Genomic DNA, 24245 nt, shown 5'->3' on the forward strand with positions numbered 1-24245 from the left:
GGACTCTTGGGTGGTAGGCTGTCTGTTGGCACACACACTAGCTTTTCCCTGGACCACCTATATTCAGGGCAGAACTAACTCTGCTCTCTACTCCTCAGTCAAGCGGGACAGCTACTGTTAGAACCAGGGCATCTTTACCCTGTCCCTGGGGAGAAAAAAGTCTTGTCCCACCATGGCAGAAACCAACATTCTTGTGGCCAGTGGGTCCTATAACGCGCTGAGGTGGCATCAGTGGGTCTTGCGCTGACATTGGCGTTGTGTGTGTTGCTCTCAGATTCTGGACAACAGCAGCCCAGTTCAGTGGGTAACCAGTCCCATTCTGCATCAGATCCAGGGCCAATAAGAGCAACAGCGCCCATGTGGCGCTGCAGCCGCATCATGCACATGCAGAGGGAGCTCCACCCCACCCTCCTGTCTTCCCTGGAAGGCATCGTTGACCAGATGGTCTGGTTCAGAGAGAACTGGCATGAAGAGGTAGGTGGCCCTGATTCTGCAGCCACTGCCTCCAGCAGAGGCTGTGGATGGTATCAGAGGTGACTGCGGACATGCTTTGTTCAGACTGGAGTGTCTGGTCAGCACAGCTCTTTACAGTTGAATGTAACCCTGGACCAGGTAAATAGTTCTCCAGACACCAGGACCTCTTGGAGTCATTGAAATCTGAGGGCTGAGGATGTTGTAGCTCAGTAGGTAGAGTGCTTGCCAGGAATACACTGTTTTTTTTTAATCCCAGCACCTCATAAGCCATGTTTGCAGTCCTGGAACTCAGGAGATAAGTGTGGGAAGATCAGGAGTTCCAGGTTAGCCTGTGCTCCATGTGATAACGAGAAGGAAATGGAGTTAAGACTCCTTGCTAACATACACACCTCCATGGCCTCCAGTACTTTCTGACTGGCTGGTGGTGGCTGCTGTGTGAGGGAAGGGCTGTGGCTGTGGCATAGGTAGTGTGTGGGTTTCAACTTTCAGCCTTGTCTCTACTCTTGCTGTCTTCTTAAGGGCGGTCACTTGAGCTGGGATAAAATACAACTCACTCTCCTGCCCAGTAGTGTGCCTTGCAGGGCTCTGGGTCAGTTCTTGTGGCTGTGAGAGTTTGTAGGTGACACCAGGTACCGAGTGTTGGTAAAGGCAGACATGACCTGCCGTGAATGGGCCTAACATGGCATGGGTGTCCTCGCTGCTCTTTGACTGATGGTCTTTGTCTCTTCTGTTAGGTGCTCAGGCAACTCCAGCAGGGCCTGGCAAAATGTTACTCTGTCGCCTTTGAAAAGAGCGGTGCTGTATCAGACGCCAAGATTACCCCTCACACTCTTAACTTTGTCAAGAAGCTGGTGAGCACTTTTGGGGTGGGCCTGGAGAATGTGTCGAATGTCTCAACCATGTTCTCCAGTGCAGCCTCCGAGTCTCTGGCCCGCCGGGCACAAGCCACAGCCCAGGACCCTGTCTTCCAGAAGCTGAAGGGCCAGTTCACCACAGGTGAGTCTGGTACTGGGCACATGCTAGTTAAACTTTCTTAAAGCATAACCTTAGGCCAATGTGCTGGTGTGCACTTTGGATCCCAGCACTCAGGACACAGAGGCAGGCAGATCTCTGTAAGCTCCAGGACAGTCTGATCTACATATCAGGTTCTAGGACAGCCAAGGCTACATAGTGAAATCATATCTCAGTACTCAAATGTAAGGAAGCCATGACTCTCAACAGTCTGATTTCATATCTTATTTTTCACTGAAGGGCTAGAGTTTGGCCTTCAGAGATAAGGGTTAGAAAAGGAAAGGTGTTTACCCCAAAGCCTTGCCTTCCCTTGCTTGGTTTTGGGGGGAAAGTGTTACGTTGAAGTAGAGAATTTTAAAGGTTAAGGTGCAGGCCTTGAAGCGACAAGTAGGGTGTAAACTTGCAGGAGCCATGATGACGGGGACTGTCCTGCATCACTTGCCTGTGGATCAGGTGAAGGCATTCCTAGAAGTCCTCCCCAGGCCTCTCCTGCCTTCTCTGAGGGAATGTCACTGCTCCCTAGCTCACATGAGTGTGAGTGTGTGATACAGTGCCTCCTACACTGTTGGGATCAGCTGACCCCATACAGATCTTTAACTGTCTGAGTGTCCTGTAGGCACAGGCACATGATTTGTCTCAGTTTCTCAAAATTGAAAAAGTGAAACATTTTTGCTTATAGTTTTTGTAATTGTCTAAAGACATCCTTTATTCACGGATATATACTAAAACCATAGGGGGCATGTGGTGCATTTCCCTTTCTGTCTCTCCCAGTCTGGCTAAGTATTTAACCAGTAAGCCACCTCCCCATCCCACCCCAACTCTAAAACTGCAGTAATTTTTTAAAGCCTTACTATTCTTTAAGGGTGCAATTAAAACTGTGTATTGTGTATGTACCTATAGTAGATACCTGTTAATTATGCAAGATGCTCTATGGTTTCAGCTTCAGCCTACTGTAACTCCACCTGGCATGCAGGTATGACCCTGTCACTGCACAGGTAGTACGGGAACACTTGGGCTCCTGATGGTAAACTATAAGGTGCTTGAGGGTAATGGCCTGCCTTAGCTGTTAAATAGCATCCAGGGATGTGCATGTGAGCCTGTAACCCTGCACTCAGTGCAGTCTGTTCACACACAGAGACATCACACCTCTACAGTAGAGCCTGTAACCCTGCACTCGGTGCGGTCTGGTCACACACCTCTACAGGAATAGAAGCAATAAGAAAAGAAAAAGAATTGTGGCTCTGCCCTCTTTTTCACCAAGAGCTGTTAGCTCCTGTTAGCTAAGATTCTTGCTTCTGAAGTCTGCATTGCCATCACCCTGTTGAAGAGGAAAGCCATTGAGATCAGTGGTTTTTACCCTCACAGTTTACTTAGACATCGAGAATCAGTCTGCTTTTATCTGAAGCCTCCATGTCTTTATCCAAAATGTCAAATTCTTCATCATGTATAGTCTGAGAGATTCAGACATAGACTGAAGCAGTTGTGTGGGTCCCTGTTCACCCTCGCCACTGGGGTGTGTAAACACCAGTTAGGCAGACAAAATGCAGGGGCACTAGGCTTCTTTCCATCCTCGATACCATTGGGGTGCTGGGCTTGTGGAATGCCAACACCTACTCAGTAGAAGTGGAAGGCAACCTAAGATAGAGGTCCTAGCCTGGGTGAGAAACAGCACAGACAGGGCCGAGGCTGCGGTTTCCAAACTGCCAGGCACCCAGACACTGATGTTGAAGAGCTGGGAACGGGGGATGTGTGGGGGGGAATCCAGCTTAGTGCAAAGGTGAGGGGCCTTCGGCAGGAGACTTGAGTGTGGTAACAAAGGCTTCTCCCCACAGAAGTTCCTGATGGGAGAGACAGTCCTTGCTTGTCCAAACTGTTTATTCGTAGTGGAAAATGGATTCATACAACCTCCTCAGGGTGGACCAGAAATTAACTACCTTTTTTAGAAGGGAGTGTCCGGGAAGGGAAGCTTATTGGCTAAACCCTTGGGGTGCCCATCTAGATACCTCATTAGCATGGAGAACTCTGGTCTTAGTGGGGTGTGGTGATCACTTGCTCCAGGACAGGAACCATTCTCAATTATGAGATTTGCCAGGGTCTCTTAATCTGCTCAACCTTACCAGTTTTCTGTTTGGTGACACGGTTCCACTTGACCCACACACTTGGGTCTTGATGTAAGTTACAGAACCAATTCAAAAAAAGTTAGAGTCCCAAGGTTTCTTCAGCTGCCAGCCGGAGTTGAATGCGCACAGTTGTGCTGTTCCCATAAAGCTGCTTCTCAGGAAGCTTGTGTGTATGTGAGGAGCTTGTCTCCACTGGCGGCCTCCAGAGAAGGGAGAGAGCAGCATGGTGTGCAGGCACACTCATTGCCAACACACACCAGAAAGCACACGGGTTCTCTTCAGGAGGCAGAGCAGAGCAGAGTCAAGTGTCATTCATCCGACTGAGCGGTAGGAGAGAGTTCCTGGTCCACGCTTCATCTGGGACAAGCCTCAGAGAGCTCAGAGTTGTGGTGCTAAGGCCATGGACCCTGGACTTGTGTGAGCTAGGTAGACACTCTACCACTGAGCTACATGGCCAGCCCTTATGAGGAACTCAGTGGACTTCAGTGACAGGGCATAAAGTGCAGTCCGCTGCTAGAGTGTGCTTATCTCAGTCATCATGTGAAAAGTCTATTAGCAAACCAGATAGAGGTCATTGAAAGAAAGAAACTACACTGACTAACCAGAAACAGACTGGGTACATTGCAGTGACGTTCATGCAGGTGCTGTTGGATGGGACAGCCAAAGGCAGTGTGTGCTCTCCTTTAACCCTCTCCTTAGCCCTGTCCCTGGATGGAGCCCAGGACTTCCTCTGTGCTTGGCAGGCACTGTAACCAACCTGGTTGTATTATACCCAGCCCCTGCAGTTTGTTTTAATCATGTTAATTTTATCTGCAGATTTTGACTTCAGTGTCCCAGGATCCATGAAGCTTCATAATCTGATCTCTAAATTGAAAAAGTGGATCAAAATCCTTGAGGCTAAAACCAAGCAGCTTCCCAAATTCTTCCTCATAGAAGAAAAGTGTCGGTTCTTGAGCAATTTCTCAGCTCAGACAGCTGAAGTGGAGATCCCTGGGGAATTTTTGATGCCTAAGCCGACACATTACTATATCAAGATTGCTCGGTGAGTGTACAGGGCCTAGCAGTGCAGAGGGCTTCAGGCTGGCCTTGGGGTGCTGCCTCTGCTGGTGCCTCCGTGTGAGACGTACAGCTCTGTTGTTGGTTTCATCCAGGACCTGACTTGACTGTAGGATTAATGTCCTGAGAGAAGGCCAGGTTTATTTGCAAAGACCTTTTGAAAATCACTGTAGAGCTTGACAAACTGAATGATGCCAGCTGTTTATATTAAACTCTTAACATGCGGTATTGAACACATAACTAGGCTCAGGTGTGGTGATCCCCATCTGTAAGTCCTGGACTCAGGAGGCTAAGGCAGGAATATGCTTCTGGGTTAGAGCCACTCTGGGTTTCACAGTACTAAGCCAGGCAGGTCTGCTAAGACCCTATCCAGCACAACAGAAAAGGAGCCAGCAATTGGCTTAGTGAGTAAGAAGCCTATCACCAAGTCTGATGATCCAGGTTCCATGCCTGGAATCCACGGGGTAGGAAGAGAGAACTCACTCTAATGGCATTAATTAGTACACTATATATGCAAATAAAAATAAAAATGTAATTGGGAAAAAGCCAAAATGAGTAAATAAAAGAAAGTGGAATCAGAGTTGGCGGCTGTAGAGTTTACTGTGCTGAATCCCACTTAGGATGTGCGCAGCGTGTGGGAGAGGCTGCCTCTAGCGACCAGCATGCACCTTGTTTCTGATTTCTGAATTGCCTCTGCCTTTCCATACCACCAGACTTGTTCCCTTTCCTCCGAGTCCCCCTTCCTCCATGTCTTCCATCCGTCCTTAGTACATCCTAGATTACTATGGCTGCTGAATGCCCTGCCTGTGTGTCTACAACAGTTCTTAAGGTTGTTTTCCCCAAGATATGAAGTGCCTGCTTCATACCTTCCTCTCTGCTGCTCCTATAGCTTCATGCCCCGAGTGGAGATTGTGCAGAAGCACAACACAGCAGCCCGCAGGCTGTACATCCGAGGGCACAATGGCAAGATCTACCCGTACCTGGTCATGAATGATGCCTGCCTCACAGAGTCACGCAGGGAGGAACGGGTGCTGCAGCTGCTTCGCCTGCTGAACCCTTGCCTGGAGAAGAGAAAGGAGACCACCAAGAGGCACTTGTTCTTCACAGGTATGAGAGCCACACCTCAGGGACAAGGCAGCCAGCATACCCTGTCTCTGCTGGTCTCTCACCCCGTGGGGTAAGAGCTCATACTCAGGGTGTCCCTCCTGTCATCAACTCTGCATAGTCTTGTTTGGAGGGCAGCAAGCAATGCTATCAGGTAGTACTGAGTACATTCTCTCTCCCCTGGGTTGCTGGCATTTATTTCAGTGTGTGATCTCTGAAGTTGGCCTCTCATACTCCAATTCTGTACGAACAGTCTTCTTACAGCAAAGATGTAACCAATCTCCCCTGTCTCCCTCCCCCTTTTTGAGACAATTTCTCTGGCCTGGAACTCACTATGTAGACAAGGCTAGCCTCGGGCTTAGAGATTGGCCTGCCTCTGCCTCCCGAGTGCTGTGAGTAAAAGGCAGTCACCCTGCCTAGCTTAGGCTGGCTCATTTTGATAAGAGGCATCTGACCTTCAAGTTTTAATATCACAAGATCAGTAGATTCCAGGGCTGGAGGGGGTGGCTCAGTAAATAGACCACGTGCTGCTCTTGCAAGAGTTGGGTTTCCAGCTCCCATGTTACAGCCTGTCACTCCAGTTCCAGAGGATAGGACTCCCCCTGTGGCCACTGTGGGCAACTGCACTCACTTCACACATTGATACAACGTATACATATAATTACAAATAAAAATACTGCTAGAGAAAGCTCAGCATTTAAAAGTGCTGGCTGCTCTTCCAGAGGACTGGGTTTGTTTCCTAGCACCCACATGGTGGCTCACAAGCATCTGTGACTCTCTTCTGGTCTTTGTGAGCACCAGGTGGTTCTCACAGTGCACACACGTACATTCAGGCAAAACACACACATAGAAAAAGTAAGTCTTTTTAAAAATAGTAAGAGATAAAAATGAATCTTTAGGTTTCGGGAGGTGTTCTCTTTTGTTGTTGTTGTTGTTACATATTTTTTTGTTTTCTTGAGGTAGGGCTCACTGTGTAGTCCTGGTTGTCCTGAACTCACTATGTAGGCCAGGCTGGCCTCAAACTCAAGAGATCCCCCCGCCTCTGTGTCCCTAGTGCTGGAACTAAAGACATACACCATTCATGTCTAGATGTATATTTCAAAAAGAAATCTGAAGGAACTTGTCATGTGTCAGAAAGCTGTGTGCACTGTAACATGTATGTACCATGGTCCGTGCTACTTCCCATCACTGGGCTGGTGGTCCGTCACAAGTCCAGGGTGTTAGCTTGGAATCATGGGAATTTCTCATGGATGGAAGCAAGCTAGCAGCTGCAGTTTAGCTGAAGTCTCCTCAGATTACTCTGCTCGTTAGAGAACAAGAGCAGCTCCGATCAAGATGGATTCCGCTGACACTGCCCCACGCTTATGGCTCAGCAGCCAGAACAGGGCGCATCAGGTGTTGCAGTCCAAGGAAACCAGTCTCAGTTGGCTCCCTCCAACTGACTTTAGCAGAATCCCTTTATTCCTTACAATGGCATCTTAACTATCAAGCTTGTTTAATTAGTGAACTGCCCCCATGTGCCTGAAGCGCTCACAAGTCAGTGAGTGACAGTGGCATCACAAGCAGCTATGGCATAGAGGTGGCAGATGGCTACCTACCTACTGGCTGGCTCCTGACTAGAGCTCAGGAGTTTGGCCTTGACAAATGCCATCCCAAAATATACACGGCCCAAGAAGCCACACCTCAGTGCTCTAGTGGTCATGGGAACAGAGCGTTGGGCTTCTTTTTTGAGTGGATCTCAAGTTACAGAGAAAGAGATGGAGCCAGCACTTCTGGTTGCAGGTAGACAAATGTAACGGGTACCTTAGAGCCAGAGCAGGGTCCTGCTAGGGATGATCTCTAAGGAGTGAGTGTGGGGGAGTCCCAGCTAAAGGATGTTTGGAGCACCCAGTGAGGACTTAGCCCTACAGGTGGCCCTTTCTGCCGTCTCAGTAAATGGGCATGTGATCTGGGCTCTTCCGGCTTTATCTGGTACATAGTTACCTGTGCTCTGGCTGGTGATGGGAAGGGGAGGAATGCTAACCCGCTCACTCTCCTTCACTGCCCCTTCTTCCTCAGTTCCTCGGGTTGTAGCCGTGTCCCCGCAGATGCGCCTCGTGGAAGACAACCCCTCTTCACTTTCCCTCGTGGAGATCTACAAGCAGCGCTGTGCCAAGAAAGGCATTGAGCACGACAACCCCATCTCCCGTTACTATGACAGGCTGGCCACAGTGCAGGCACGGGGAACCCAGGCCAGCCACCAGGTACCAGGCAGGAGGCCAGCTACCGCCCGGGGCCTCCGTCCATGCTGCTTGGTTGCGGTGGGATGTTCCTCGAGGGACTCCACTTCTCATGAGATGGGCAAGGTCAGATGGCTGGTGTCCATCTGCTGCAGGGGGTTTGTGGTGAGGTTCCTGACCTCAGAGAGTCCATTGTCCCTGCCCTGCACTTACAGAAAAGTTCAGAAATTAGACTTGACACACCAGTGGCTGGCATGCTCACTTGGCAGCCAGTGATTGGGTAACACATATTTAGATCCTGTGGGGTTTCTAAAATGCAAAATATGACACACCAAAACCTTTGGGACCCAGCTGTTTGGGTTTCCTGGGGCAGGAGCACTGAGTGGGCCACAGGAGTCCCAGCCAGCCTGTGCTCCTAGGGTGACAGAGGGCCCTCTCCTTATTTGCAGATTCCTGCCCTTGGCTGGGAAGATTTTGTCCAGGGTTGTGTGGAGCGGCAAGAGGCAGCTGTTTTGGCCCCTCCCCAGGTGCCACGGGGTCCTTCTGTGCATTACCAGGAGAGGCCACGGGGTGGAAGCCATGACCTGCCCTATATTGCCCGGGGCTCAGTGTAGTTTTTCTGGGCCCTGCAACCTTAGGCTTTATTTAGGAAGCTAGAGTCCACAGGGTTTCCTTTCCACCTCAGCAGGGACAGCATAAGGTGGTCCTGGCTGCAGGATCTGAGGCAGCCCCCTGCTTCTTCAGGCAAAGGGAGTGGACAGCTTCCTTTGAGAATTGGTGTCTGATAGCACAGGTCACGGCTTGGTCATTCTGTGCCCTCTTGGGCAGATGTGAAGTGTTCATGGGAGAAACCATCATTCTGTCTGATGGAGGAAGCCATTAGCTAAAGCTGTGTGCTTTACCAGTAACTGAGGCGTGGTGTTGGTCCAGCTTATAAGCATGACCTGAAGAGAAACACTGGCCACACTGAGCAACTCCCAGCTCCTCACCCTCCTCTCTGCACCTGATTGGTTTGGTTTGTGTTAACTCTGCTCCATTTCCATGGTTTTAATAACACTTTTATTGAGATAAATCTCACATGCTATGGAAGCCGTCTTTGAAGGCATTGAGTGTCTGGCTGATTTTCAGATGTATGGCCATCACCCACCACTCCCCCATCTCTCTCCAGGCCCAGCCACAGGCGGGCCACAGGTCTGCATTTGCCTGTCTTGGCATGGCATGAGTGGAATTGGACTTGTGTGTGAATTCTCACTTACTTGACTTTAATCCAGTCTGTTAGCCTGTCTGTCTGTCTGTCAGCCAATGGGCTTCTGCATGACTGATTTACCTTTTGGTTACAGAATGAGAGCTGCTGTGGGCGTTGTCCCCCTTGTCTGTGTGAAGACATGCTCATTTCTTTTGAATATATATTTATCTTTACACCTGGATATACAATTCCTGGGTTGATTGGTAACTCCATATTTAAAAGTTTAGTGAATAATATTCCTGGGTGCCTGCGGTGTGTGCCCTAATTCCTCTGTGTCCTTCCCAGTGTGTACTGCCCGCCTTTTTTTTCTTAACCATAGCCACCCTGGGAGGCATGGCATGTTGCTAGTGCTGACTGTAGTTTTGATGACTAGAGTTTTCTCTGTTACTAGCTATTTTATACTTTTTCCTTGCAGGATATCTGTTCAAGGCCTGCCTGTTTTTAAATTGGACAATTTGTCTTTTTAAAATATCCATTTCTATGTATAATGGGTGTTTTGCCTGAATGCATGTGTGTGCCTAAGAAGGTCAGAAGAGGGTGGGTCCCCTGGAACTGGAGTCATATAAGGTTGCAAGCAGCCATGCGGTGCTGGAAACCCAACCCAGGTCCTCTGCGAGAGTACCATGCTGGTTGCGCCATCTCTCCAGCCCCTGATCTATCTTTTTATAGTAAATCCTAGACATTCTTCTGTGACACAGCGACGTCCCCAGGCTCACTTTGTGAAGTCTGCTCTGTCACATGTAGCCATTGACATCAGCTCCGTTTGGTTGTGGATGGATGTTGGGTTGTGCCTGCGTGCCTGCGTATGGTCTGATGGATGGATGTTGGATTGTGCATGCGTGCCTGCGGATATTTTGGCAGTAATGGGGATTGAGGGCCTCACGTAAACAGGCGCTTTACGATTAAACCACCCCAGCTCTTGATTTGGCAGATTTCTTAGATGTTTGAACCAACACACCTTATGTCTGTTTTGATGGTGTCGCATCTGTCTGTAGGGCAGTGGTTTGTAGCTTTGCTCTGCCCTCACTTCTACTGTGGCAGAGCCTCGGGGATCACACTCAAACACACTTGACCTTCTAGGTTGCGGGAATTTGCTAGAGCTGTCAAAGCCGCTGCCCCTCCCACCCCATCTCCTGCACGGCTTTTGTCTTTGGACAGACTCTTGAGGCTTTTGTCTTTGGCCAGCTGGTGCTGTGGTCACTGGCACCTACAGTGTTAAATACTTAACCATCAATTGTTTTAGTAATCGCTGTCATCACTGAGTGAACATCAGTGAGACAGGGACAGACCTTATCGTGGGATTTCTGTAGGATGCTGACAGATGGGTCAGGTCAGGGCAACTCTAGGTATGAGGTTGGCCGTCCTGGCCACTGAGGATGTAGGAAGGAGAGTAACAGAAAGACACATGAAGTTGCCACTAGGCTAGCTGTTTCTGCCAGGACTCAGCCTACTGTTCTAGATAAGAACTTTTCAGACTGTTGTTAGGAGCCTTCAATTTCCAGAGACCTGGAAAAACTGGTTTTGACCTTTCCCAGTTGGGCTAAAGCTGTCTCTGAGATTTGGTGTCTTGCAAGACAAAACAGGTCATACAAATGTCTTTTCTGATTAGCTTTTAGGTTGGTGATAGTTCCCTCTATACATGATTTAAAGAGGATATTGGTATCCAGCTATCCTTTGTCCCTTTTGTTAGCTGGCTGTTGTGTTCAGAGCAGCAAGGATCAAAGTTGTGTGTTGGTTTGAGAGGCATGTTCTGCACAGCCGTGGCTTCCAATCAGTTGCACAGGCAGTGGGGACATCAAGCTCTGAGGGGAACTCGGTCTGCAGTGTTGAGTGAGACGCTAAGTAAACCAGCAGGTGCAGTACAAGAGCTTTCAGTGTGCTGGGGAACATGGGCAAAGAGTCACACAGTGATGTGTTCCAGGTCCTCCGAGACATTCTCAAAGAGGTCCAGGGCAACATGGTCCCCCGCAGCATGCTGAAGGAGTGGGCCCTGCATACCTTCCCCAACGCCACAGACTACTGGACCTTCCGGAAGATGTTCACCATCCAGTTGGCGCTCATCGGCTTCGCAGAGTTTGTCCTGCACCTAAATAGACTCAACCCTGAGATGTTACAGATTGCTCAGGTAACTTGCTGTTAACAGCCAGATCTTGCTTTGACTTCTGTGTCCTGCCAATGTGGGCCTTAACAATGTCTCCCTCTGAAATGTAGGACACAGGCAAGCTGAATGTGGCTTACTTCCGATTTGACATAAATGATGCAACTGGGGACTTGGATGCCAACCGTCCGGTCCCCTTCCGCCTCACGCCCAACATATCTGAGTTCCTGACCACCATTGGTGTCTCTGGCCCGCTGACCGCCTCCATGATTGCTGTTGCACGGTGCTTTGCCCAGCCTAACTTCAAGGTGGGTCTCAGCATCTCCTGTGAGAAGGGCGGACCAATTCCTTAACTCCTCCCTCCTGGGATCTCTGGCAGCAGAGGCCTGTGAACAGGAGGGAGATGTTATAATGGGGTATTTGGAAGAGGTTTGCAATGTTCATTGGCTAAAGATATGCAGAATGAAAGGGAGGCCACTTTGCCAAAAGGAATCTAGGGTCCTTGGTCCCCTGCTCATTGACTTCCCATAGCAATTGTGGCTCGTCTTCTTGGCAGGAAAGACTGAAGTATTTTCAGGCTTATTACCTGCCTTTCTCAGGCTGGAGTGAGGCCCAAGCAGACACAGACATCTAGAGATATCCTGGCTCAATTCCATCTGTAACTCCAGTTCTAGGAAATCTGACACCCTCTTCCAACTTACGTGGGCAGTGGGCACACAGGTGGTACACAGAAATGTTGGCCAAAAGCATTCATACGCATAAAATAAAATTCATGTAAAATATTTAAAACTCAGTAATTGACGAGCAGGCAGATGGCAAGGGGTATTCAAGATAAAGGGCAGGTGTGGAGCGGGCAGGCGCTGGGAGCATCAGGTGGAGGAAGAGTTGGTTCCTAAGAGTGTCAAGTAGGTGGGGCTTTGTTTTGATTGACAGCCTGGAGTTTTATAAGCTTTGGTTGACTGCTCAAGAATGCCCTGTTGTTCGCAGGTATAAGAGAGTAAATAGGGCATTTTTTTCTCCTGACTGTTAGTTCAGAGGACAGTTTGTCATATTGTACATACTTTGAAAACCAGTCTATCCCAAACCAGATCAGCCTGGTGTCCCTAATTTCCCAGATATGTTCCAGGATGGGTTTGCCACGGGGCGGGAGTTCCTGGGGTTGTTAGGGAGCTGTCTGACAATGATGCAGTGGCCTTATTTGGAGACGGCTGTGTGTGTAGCTCAAGCCAAGCTGGGGCTGAATTGATTTGTCCCCCACTCTCTGCCTTATCAACACGCCCTCAGCACCTGTTCTCTGAGCACAGGGAGAGGACACAGCATTGAAGCCTGCCATTTCTGCTGTTCTCGCTGTACCCAGGACACTGGCTACATTTCAATGGATTCTTACCAGATTATCCTGACATTATACCAGAGAACAGTGCTGTGTTCAGTCCCTAGTGGCAGCCTGCCTCTGGCTGCTTATGTTAGATGGGTCTACACCTTAAAGCTGCCCCAGTTACCCTTGATGGGACACAGCTATTGCCCCCTCTCCTTTACACAGGTGGATGGCATTCTGAAAACTGTGCTCCGGGATGAGATCATTGCTTGGCACAAAAAGACCCAGGAGGACACTTCCTCTCCACTGTCGGCCGCAGGGCAGCCTGAGAATATGGACAGCCAGCAGCTGGTTTCCTTAGTTCAGAAAGCTGTCACTGCCATCATGACCCGCCTGCACAACTTGGCTCAATTTGATGGTGGGGAGAGCAAGGTGAACACCCTGGTGGCTGCTGCCAACAGCCTGGACAACCTATGTCGCATGGACCCTGCCTGGCATCCATGGCTGTGACCTCAGCTGTCCCCCCACCCAGAATGTGAAATGTGCCTCTCAGCCTCTGAGCCCCTGGCTGTTGAGACCTCTCTCTGCCTTGTTCCTCACTTTATTCAGTTACCTTCCCAGTAGTCTGTGTGTGGAAGAGCATGAGGTTAGTCTTGGAGGGAGCCCTGAACACAAGGATGGCCAGGCCGTTAGAGGTGGCAGAGCCGAACTTAGCAGCCTCTGAGATGCTTTTTAATGTGAGGTGTCCTTCACTGGGACTCCTTGTGGTACTCCTGTCTCAGTGTGAAGGGCAGATTGAGAATGTCCCCTACATCCTTTAACTTCCAGAAACTACACCTCAGAGCAGCTGCATGCTGTGCACAGACCTTCAACAGGGTGTAAGAAATGCACAGTGTTAGACAGGGATCTGGAACAGCCGGACAGGCTTGCTTCTCTGAGCACAGAGTTTCACACTCTTTATCACTGGTTTGGGATCTCGCTAGGCCTGATGATGTGGTTCAGTGAGCCCGAGTCACCCGCAGGGAAGCTGCCCTTGGCCCCATCGCATTCCAGTCCAGCTGTGCAGAAACAGCTGCGGAGGGCGGCATGCCACCCTTTCACTGTTCCTGCTGGCTTGTTGGATAGCTTTTAGAAATTTACTATCATTGTACCAGAAAAAAAAAAAAAAAAAAAGACAAGAAAATCATTTTGTTTTTCCTTCCTAATTTAAAAAGAAAGCAGTGAAAATCCCCTTTAGTCTGTTATGTTGACATTTTTATAAATCTCAGCATTGAGAAAGTTGTAGCTAAATTTGTACAGTGTGATTTTTTTTTTTTTTAGAATAAATATTTTATAAAAGTATTTGCTGTCCCCTATTTTTGTGTTAGAGTCTGTGTTCATGTGGTGCCTTTTCCAATTCAGTATCTGCTGTCCCCTCCTGGGCAGAGTAGGGTGTGTCTTCTAGATGACAGTGCATGTTGCCTATGAAGATTCGGTGGCCCATGGTCACAGGGTCAGAAGCAAACCGGCCTGTGTAAAGGTGGATCTGAGACTTTCGTAAGCGTGTGGCTATGATGTCAGCCTGACACAGGATGTGTAGCTCCGTTTAAGCCTAAAGGAGTGTGTCTTTGGCAGATGCCAGCTTTCTACCGGGCTCTCCACAGCTGCTTACCACACGCAGCATGGGTCACCACAACCCCCTCTTGGCCCTGGACTCTCCTCTGCTTTCCTTTTGTTCCCAGCTTGCATAGACTGTCTCTTGAGGCTAAGTGTACTCTAGTGTGAGACACCAATTCTCAGGAACGTAGCCTCCTCACTCCTTCCTAAGAGAGGACGCTAACCGTACACTCTAGCATATGGCTATAAGCTCCTTCGTGGCTGGTTGGCCCCAGTAGCCTTACCGGAGTCTTTGTATCTCCCTAGTCCTTGAGCTCTGTAGGCCCTCGATCGAGAGGGATGGCTCTACACTTTACAGAAAAGGAATTGTCGGCTCAGAGAGGGTGAGGAACCTTCCAAGGTCCCAGAACCGATTCCGGAACAAGTGGAATTGTACTTCCAACCAGTTGAACACTATACCACTAAACTGAACCCTGGATTACAGACTGAGGCTGAGGAGCCGGGTGGTATGCATCTGACCTGACGTTCCTGCTGGTTCTTCAAGGTTATCCATGCCCCTCGGTTTCCAAGAATTGTTCCCTTTGTGAGAATGTGTCTTAGATGCTGGAGTGATGAGAGAGTTGGAGGCCGAGTGACATGGAAGTCATTGTGCTGCCCAAGCAGCCTGTGACTGTCACCTTGCCAAGCCAGTCTAGAGTCAGTGCCTAGGCCTTCAGTGGGGAAGGACTAGAAAAGAGGAGGGCCCCAATGACAGGAGACTCAGGATGCTGTGTGTGATACAACCATGTTTCTCAGCCCAGTGTGGTAGAGATGTCTGGAGCTGTGCTCAAGGCTGCCCACTCAGAAGGTAGGCACTTACTTGAGGACTACCTTTTTGAGGTAAGGTAGGGGTGTGTGTGTGTGTGTGTGTGTGTGTGTGTGTGTGTGTGTGTGTAAGAGCTCTTTTTAAAGATGGAGTCTGGAAGGCCCAGGCTGGTCTCAGTTTTTCTGTTGCTGAGGCTAATCTGATCATCTGCTTTCACCTCCCTGGTGGTGAGAGCGAATGCATCACCGTGCCCTGTTTGTGTTGCTCTAGAGATCAGACGCAGAACCTTGTGCATACCAGGAAAGCTCTCGACTCCAGTTCTGCACAAGCCCTCTATTGAGTAGTTTGTTAAGACAGGGTTTTACTCTAGTTTGGGCCAGCCTGGAACTTACTGTTTTTATCACCCAGGCTGACCTTAAACTTGAGGCAATCCTCCTGCCTTAGCCTCCACATTCTGAGAATAAGTAATTTTGACATGTTTTATATTTGGGGGCCATATTGAGTTAACACGTGTCTGGTGTGAGGTAAGTGTGCAGCTTAATTCTTTTGCATGTGTGTATTATTTTCCCAACACTATTTGCTGATGACTATTCTGTTTAAAAGGTCCTAGCAACTGACCGTTGATGGTGTGTTTGTCTGTGTATAAACTGGGTCTATTGTACTATCTATTCACATAAATGTTCTGTTTTCTAATATTTAAACCATTAGTGATACAATGTAATGTTCTTGTGACTTCTTTAGTTTCTCTGCTATAGTTTCTAGGGTTTTTTCCCCCATTTATGATTGAGAGACACGCTAAGACTTCAGTGTGCCGAGCATGCATCACATCTGGAGGTCAGAAGACAACTTTCAAGAAGGGGTTCTTTCCTTCCTTCACCTGGGAAGCTGCTCACCTCACCAGCCCACGCCTTCAGCCTTGTAAGAATTTATACTTGCTTTGTGGCCTAACATTCAGTTGACTCCAAGTACTATTTCGGGTGTTCTTGGGGAAAAAAAACTGTATTGTGAGCTAGGGTTGTGCCTCAGTGGGAAAGCTTGGTGGGAGAGCTTGGTGGGAGTGCATGAAGCCCTAAGTTCAGTTTCCAGTGCTTCAAAAGACATAAACATATACATTCGTACACTGTGCTACTCTGCAGTAGGCCTGCTTGGCCCCGTGCGTTGTGCAGGTCTTCTTTGATCTCACCTTTCTCCTTGCTGTATCTGCTGAAAACAAGTGTTAAGTTTCCAGCTGTCGCTGTCTCTCCTTCCATCCCACAGGTTTGCTTCTGCTGGTAAACATTTGGTGCACCTTTGTAATAGTATCTCTTGGTTAAGTGACCTGATGTTACATAGTGTCCTTTGGTTCTTGTTAGTCTTGGCATAGCCCACCCGGCCCACTCACACTTGTTTACCACGGAAATAGAGTCCTTTTGTTTTGCTCAGACTGTCCTGAGGTCCAGTGTGATTTTATTATAGGCAGAACAACAAACTTGGGTCCTGGTTTCTAGGTTTGTTTTTAATGCATGCTGTTAGTCTGTGTCTTTTGACCGAGGGGGTTTAACCCATTTATATTTACAGTAATTATGGACAGAAAAGCTTGAGGTTTGTCATCTTGTTGTCTCACGGGTTCTTCATGTCTTGTCTCTTTCATTGCAGCCTTCCCTTTGTGGTTCAGTGATTGTGTTTATAGTGACACATTTTTGAATCCTACATTTCTATTGATACAAGTTTTATGAACACTTTCTATGGATTTGTTGTCTCTTAGTGTCCTAAAATTAGAACAGTCTGAGTTGAATCTCTGCCAGGTTTAATCCCATACAAGAACTTCACACTTTACAAACAGCTCTGCCCCCATCTCATTTTGTAAATGTCAAGTTGGAGCACCTGTTGCTCTAGTAAAGGACCAGAGTTCTATTCCAGGCACCATCAGCAGGGTGCATACAACCAGCTGTAACTCGCAACTCCAAAGGATTAGATGTTCTCTCTTGCCCCCATGGACTGCCACACCGATGCATACATAAAAATACTGACCAACCCCCTTTTAAAAACTACATTTTTGTGCATTGTTTGCTCATAGTATAGACTTAGTGGGGTTTTTTTTGGTTGTTTTTTGTTTTCATCTTTCAAGTCATGTAGAAAAATGTGGCTCATTACTAAACCATTCACAAAATCATGCAGGCTTTTGTTTGGATACATACTTGCCTTCACTGGAGAGCTGCATTTTTGCACAGCTTCTGCTCATGTCCTGTCTCAAGCTGACGACTCTATAAGGTAAGGTAGTACCAGTGGCCATGAAATCCTTGTTTTTTGGCTTTCGTTGTTGTATTGTAATCTTAGAGTCTTAATTTCCCCTTCATTTTTGTCAAACACAGAGTATTCTCATTTGGTGGTCCTTTTGCACTTTAAATCCACCTTGCCCTGTTTATTGAGAAATTGATAGTCTGGTCTCAAGAGTCTCCTTTGCAGCTTGGATTGTCTGAGAGTCTTCTTTGATCTCAGCTTCTGTTGTTTACTCTGGTGGGGAGGGGGCCTGATGAATCTGGTCAGTTTTAGGGACTTCCTGAAGCTAGTTTGAATTGTCTACCTTCCTGCTTAAAGCCGCGTCCTTGCTGGATGGAATGCTTCAGTCTTAGAGAAAACTTACACAATAACACAGACATTCTTGCTCCCTTTTCATTTTATCTTTATTTATGTGTATCTGCCTACTTGTCTGTATGTGCATTTCATGCGTGCACGGCATGCCAGATGTCAGATCTCCTGTATCTGGAATGACAGGGTCCTCTTAACTACAAAAACGTCTGTCCAGCCCCTGAATTTCTGCTTTGACTTGGTCCCTCAACAGTCTGCTGGTGTGGCTTGGGGTGGGGCTCTTGCTCCCCTTGTTCTTCTGGGGTTCCCATGATTAGTCCACGAATGCTGTCCTGTCCTTCCCTTGAATTCTCTTTACTCAATTCATTTTGTCCTTCTTTTGGCCTCCTGCTTAATAATTTCAGATAAAACTGCCTTGAAGCACACTGGCTCCGCTTTCTGCCAGTTTAAGTCCACAGTTGAGCCTGTCAGTCAATGGCTCAGTTCCCATGTTTTTCGGTTCTAGAATATCCATGTGGTTCTCTTTTATGATTTCCATCTGATAATACCAGGATTTTGTTCATGTAATTTTTCTGATTTCCTTTAGATTTTTTACTCCTTGTGTGCATAGCATGTACACACACACACACACACTTTAAGCATCTTAAACACTTTTTTTGGTTTTAGATTGTTTTTTACATTTAATCACGTGTCTGTGCATGGTATGCAGGTATCCATGGAGACAGAGCATCCCTCTGGACCTGGAGTTGCAGGTGGTTATGAGCTACAGAAGTGGGTGTTAGGATCTGAACTCAGGTTCTCTAGAGAAGACGGGAGTGCTTTTCACCACCTTGGCATCCCTCCAGCTGCATCTTATGAATTTGCAAAGATTATTTGTTTTCTTGGTTTTTTTCTTTTTTCTTTTTGGTTTTATAGTAGTCAGTTTTATTAAGTACTTGGTAAACTGAGACTAATACACTGACTGAGAGGAAACCACTTCTACACATTGGCTCACCATCTTGGCATAGGTTATGCCAAGCGCCAGAATGTTCCTTTCTACTTGTCGTAAGTATTGGGTGAAGGTGGGGACAGATCCTTTCACTTTAGAAAAATCATGTTCATGTCACAATACACCTGGTTTAAATGGAGCACCAAAATTCCAGAGGACACTCTACCCATGCTGCAGGGGGCACTCTACCCATGCTGCAGGGGACACTCTACCCATGCTGCAGGGGACACTCTACCCATGCTGCAGAGGGCACTCTACCCATGCTGCAGAGGGCACTCTACCCATGCTGCAGGGGACACTCTACCCATGCTGCAGGGGACACTCTACCCATGCTGTAGGAGACACTCTACCCATGCTGCAGGGGGCACTCTGCCCATGCTGCAGAGGGTACTCTGCCCATGCTGCAGGGGGCACTCTACCCATGCTGCAGGGGGCACTCTACCCATGCTGCAGAAGACACTCTCTCTACCCACTTTCTCAATCTCCTTTCCCCACGAGGTCCTGACTGACTTTTCCATCAATCAAATCTGAGATGCTCTAAACCCAAATATTTCTATTCAGTTGAGAGCAATGGGGTAGACACAGAAGACACGTCATCTCCATTTGCATCTTTGGGATTAAACAGCACTGAACGGGGTAGGTGAATTACAGCCAAAATCAAGCAAAGATTTTCAAGGAAGCTTCAACAGAAATGTTAAGAGTGACATTTCAATTCAGATCCAGAAGTGCTATTGGGAGATACTGAGGTCTTAGCCAATATAAGGGAGGGTTGGGTTAGGGTTAGCCTTTAGACACAGCTCTGTAAGAATGCTTTGGCTAATAAAGTCTGGGTCTGCGGAACCAGATATCTCGAGCGCCACACAGATGACAACCATCACAGAGTGCTCTCTAGTGTGTTGTAGCTGTCTTTAAAGCTCTTCAGTTGCCGGGCTGTGGTGGCGCACGCCTTTGATCCCAGCACTTGGGAGGCAGAGGCAGATGGATTTCTGAGTTTGAGGCTAGCCTGATCTACAGAGTGAGTTCCAGGACAGCCAGGGCTACACAGAGAAACCCTGTCTCGAAAAACCAAAAAAAAAGTAATTCGATTAATTTGACATGTGTGAATGTTTTGCCTGAATGTATGTACGCTCACCATGTGTGCCTGTAGAGGTCAGAAGAGGTAGTTGAGGTAGTTGGATCCCCTAGAACTGGAGTGGTTGTAAACCACTGTGAGGGGGCTGGGAACTGAACCCTACTCTTTTGCAAGAGCAACAAGTGTTCTTAAACCCGGAGCTATCTCTCCAGCCCCAACGTATACATTTTTAAGCAACAAACTACATTTTATTTAAGTAAGTATATGTTCCATAAAAGTAGACTGAATCCAGCCTTGGCCTCACGGAGATAAACTGCAGAGAACCTGTCAGAGTCCAGCTGAGGCTGAGGCACCAGGGACCAGCAGGCATGCCTCCCATCCTTCTAGGCAAAAAAAAAAAAAAAAAAAGGAAAAATCACCTCATAAAATTCCCTTTTAAGTCAAGTGTATTTGTAAAGTGAGCCCCAAAGAATTGTAACTTGCTTGTTTCCATTCGAGCCTTTGGAGAAGAACTTAGCTGCCCACATTAAACTAAATGAGGAAAATAATCAAAACCTCTAAGAAGAGAAGCAGGAAATCGCTGTTTCCAGGCTAAGAAGTCATTAGCAAACCAGAAGCACCGTTCTTGCCGCTGCCAGGAGTCGGAGAGGATAGAAACCCATTCCTATTTTAAAAACTTACCATAAGGTCTGAGCTGCAGTGCCGATGCTAACACCAGTAAAACCCAGGGAGGACAAAAGCCATGTGACTGTTGAATATAAGAAATTATTAGGGGCTGGAGAGATGGCTCAGTTATTAAGAGCACTGACTGCTCTTCCAGAGGTCCTGAGTTCAATTCCCAGCAACCACATGGTGGCTCACAACCATCTGTAATGGGACCGGATGCCCTCTTCTAGTGTCTGAAGACAGCAACAGTATACTCACATACATGAAATAAATACGTCTTTTTAAAAAGAGAGAGAGAGAGAGAAAGAAGAAAGTGAATAGGGAGCTTGTGAGGCGGCTCAGTGGGTAACGATGCTTGGTGCACAAGCCTGCCAACCGGGGTTTGATTCCTAGGATCCCAGTGGAAGGAGAGAACCGACTGCAAAAGGCAGTCCTCTGTCCTCCACCTCCACGTGTGTGCTGCGGTGCGCCCTCTACTTCACATAGATACACAATAATACATTTTTAAAAGTCCTTAGTGGCTGGAGAAGTGGCCGAGAGGTTAAGAAGAGCTTGTAGCATTGCAGAGGACCGGGTTTGGTCCCCAGCACCCACATAATGGCGCACAACTATTTGTAACTCTAATTCCAGGGGATCCAATGACTTCTCAGCACACATACATACTTGCAGGCAAAACATTCATACCCATGAAGTAAATAAATATATATCTAAAGATACTAGGGCTGAGGGTGTGGTGGACGTCTTGCCTAGCATGCACGAAGCCCTGGGTTTCATCTGCTCCTCCAACCCACCCCCACAAATATATGTGCTGTCATATGCTTATAACCCAGCTACTAAGGCAGAGGCAGGAGCAGAAGTTTAAGGCCAGACCTGACCAAACAGCAAATCTGAGGTGTATAAGAACCACCCCGATAAAAGAAATTATTGCTTTATATATGGACTATTTTGCTTTTAAACACACGCGCTCGCACACACACACACACGCACGCACGCACGCACGCACGCACGCACGCACGCACGCGCGCGCCATGCACATTCAGTACTTGCTTAGGCCAACAGGGGGCATCGGGCCCCTGGAATGGGAATTCTAGGCAGTTGTGAGCCACTCAATGTGCCAAAAACTGAACCTAGAGCAAGAGCAGTGAGTGCTACTGAGCACTGAGCCATCTTTCTCCAGCCCCTATACAGACTATTTTAGAGAGTACCCCAAATTGAGTATTAACCCTGCCTATCAAGAGACTGGAGTGGCAGTAACTTATTAGCGTAAGAGGCACACAGTGTTCCGATGATCATCATTCGTTTAGCAAGGTCTGAACTTGAACCGTGGCACCATCTGAACTATACAGTAGAAACGACAGCCACAGCTCCTCTAGTGCAGAGGAATATGCCTGGAACGTCCTGCAGCGTTAACTGCAGTCCATGCATTTTGTCCTCAACTGTGTATACACGTGTCTCGGGGAAATGGGCTGGCCTTGAGAATGGCTAGGAGGCTGCTCAGCTGGCTCGCAGCGAGCGTGGATGACCTCTGACCTCTCTCCATATGGCCTACTTTTCTCACAGGATGCTTGCCCCCAGTTGGAACAGAAATTCCTTTCTTGTGTGTGTACACGTGCATGTGTGTGTACATGTGCATGCTTGTGCATGTGGAGACCAGAACCCAAAGTCAGGGGTCCTCTTTACATCCTTGTGACCCCCCCATCATTGCAGAGACACACCCCTGCACTTGGCTTGTCACATGGGATCTAGGGATCAGACTCACACTTGTGCAGCAAGCATGTTATCGTATGTGTGTGTGTGTCTGTGTGGGCATGTATGTGTGTGAATGCAGATGTTTGTGTCTCATGGTGGGCCTGTGTAGTCAGATAATCTCAAGTATTGAGACGGTTTCCTGCTGGCTGCTGCAGATGACAGCTAAGCTAGCCCACAAAAATCCCAGCATTCTCCTGTCTCCACGGGAGCACCTTGAGTACGGATGTGCTACCATGTCCAACTTCTCCATGGGCCCTCACACTTGCGTGGCTTGTCCATTACCCACTGAGTCATCTCCCCAGCCTGCAACATCCGCTTCTTTAGTGACATCATTTCTGCTGGACCTTCTTTTCATTTTCTACCATTGTTGGTATTTTGGGTTTTGCTTCTTTTTCTTAACTGTGGCCAAATGATTTCCTTGTGATTGGTGTGTATGTGTGTGTGTCCCCATCATGCCTACCTGCTTGCCTGCCTGCCGTGTGTGTTTGTGTGTGTGTGCGTGTGTGTGTGAGTGAGTGCCCACAGAGGCCAGATGCCCTGGAGATGGACGTAGAGGTGAGCTCGGATCCTCTGAGCCATCTCTCCAGACTGGGAATTTTAAAAAACACACCTGAAGGCTACTGGCGACTCTACCCTTCTTCACCCTTTGATACATACTTTCTTTACTTTGCCCACATGGAGTCTAGCTGAGCAGCCCAGGCTGCCCTCAGACTTCAGTCCTCTTGTGCAAGCCTCAAGGGCTGGAATCATAGGCAAGACATCGTGCTCTGACTGGTTTTAGCTGAACCATACCTACCGATCTCTTCAGGGCTCCCTTCCCTCACATAGCTGCTGTCTCCTGGGCAAGTTCCCATGGCCAGCCCAGTCTTCTCCAAAGACCCCCTTGTCTGCCCTGGGCCCTGCATTATGCTGTCTGGGTTTCAGCTGATCCCATTGTGGCTCAGCTCTCATGACAGGGCAGTTGACACAGGATTCAACATGACTGACATGCTCGTCCACACTGGTCTCCTCCCCCTCTGCTTTTGAAAGTAGCTGCTTCCCTGAGACCAGAATCTGGTCCCAGGGCCTTTAGAGATATTATTAGACCTTCCAAAGGGTTCTAAGTCAGGGACTGAGCTCCTGGATGGCACTGATGTGTCTGAGGGCATCGCCCCGGGCAGCTCACGTGTGGACTTTTCGGACAGGGTTTTGCTGTACAGCCCAAGGTAGCTTTGTTTTCTGTTTTGAGACTCACAATGTAGCTCAGGCTAGCCAGCCTAGTACTCATGTATATAGTTTAGGCTGATCCAAAGACTCAGAGATCTGCCTGTGTCTGCCTTCTGAGATGAAAGGCGTGCACCACCTTGTGTCTTTGTGTTCATGGGCGTGTGTGCAGAAGTCAGAGAACTGTGTGTCTGTTCTCTCCTTTCACTGTGGGCTGCAGTAAATGCCTCAGGGCCATTTTTTAAAATTACCTCTGGCCAGGCAATGGTGGCACACTCCTTTAATCCCAGCACTTGGGAGGCAGAGGCAGGCAGATTTCTGAGTTCGAGGCCAGCCTGGTCTACAGAGTAAGTTCCAGGACAGCCAGGGCTATACAGAGAAACTGTGTCTCAAAAAAACCAAATAAATAAATAAATAAATAAATAAATAAATAAATAAATAAAATTACCACTGTAGCGTGTGCATGCGTGGAAGTCAGAGGGCAGTTTCCAGGAGTCTGTTTTCTGTTCTTTCCTTCTGAGGGATCTACAGTTGAACTTGGGTGTGAGCTGCAAAGCACTTTACCTACGGCCACCTCGCTGGCCCAACACTTGGTTTTCTTTTTCTTTCTTTTTTTTTTTTTTTTTTTTTTGAGACAGGGTTTCTCTGTATAGCCTTGGCTGTCCTGGAACTCACTCGGTAGACCAGGCTGGCCTCGAACTCAGAAATCCGTCTGCCTCTGCCTCCCAAGTGCTGGGATTAAAGGCGTGCGCCACCACCACCCGGCGGTTTTTTCTTTTGAGATAGTGTCATATAACCCAGGCTAGTCCAAAAATCCACATGAACCTAAGGATAATCTTGAATTCCTGACCCTCCTGCCTCCACTTCCCTCAGGCTGGGATGATCTGTATGCCACTGTTTCTGTAAGAACTAATTGGTGTCATTTTCTTCTCTCCACAACAGACACTCTGAAAAT

At 48.0% G+C, this 24245-nt stretch overlaps 1 protein-coding gene across 14 annotated transcripts in view; it reads left to right on the forward strand.

The window, feature by feature from the left end:
* Positions 1-13860, forward strand: part of Trrap (transformation/transcription domain associated protein) — a 90766-nt gene extending 76906 nt beyond the window's left edge. For 8 of the 14 annotated variants that reach the window (XM_076923641.1, XM_076923646.1, XM_076923645.1 and 5 more), the window contains 9 exons: positions 275-474; positions 1209-1470; positions 4422-4647; positions 5551-5768; positions 7824-8110; positions 8434-8511; positions 11152-11355; positions 11442-11636; positions 12869-13860. In XM_076923641.1, coding sequence (XP_076779756.1) covers positions 275-474; positions 1209-1470; positions 4422-4647; positions 5551-5768; positions 7824-8110; positions 8434-8511; positions 11152-11355; positions 11442-11636; positions 12869-13153 — 1955 coding nt within the window. In that variant the 3' untranslated portion in view covers positions 13154-13860. The remainder of the gene's footprint in view (positions 1-274; positions 475-1208; positions 1471-4421; positions 4648-5550; positions 5769-7823; positions 8111-8433; positions 8512-11151; positions 11356-11441; positions 11637-12868) is intronic. The other 6 variants (XM_076923650.1, XM_076923651.1, XM_076923654.1 and 3 more) reach the window with 2 other exon arrangements.
* Positions 13861-24245: the final 10385 nt, after the last annotated feature.

Source organism: Arvicanthis niloticus, chromosome 24 (genome assembly GCF_011762505.2).
Source record: "Arvicanthis niloticus isolate mArvNil1 chromosome 24, mArvNil1.pat.X, whole genome shotgun sequence".
NCBI classification, from domain to species: domain Eukaryota; kingdom Metazoa; phylum Chordata; class Mammalia; order Rodentia; family Muridae; genus Arvicanthis; species Arvicanthis niloticus.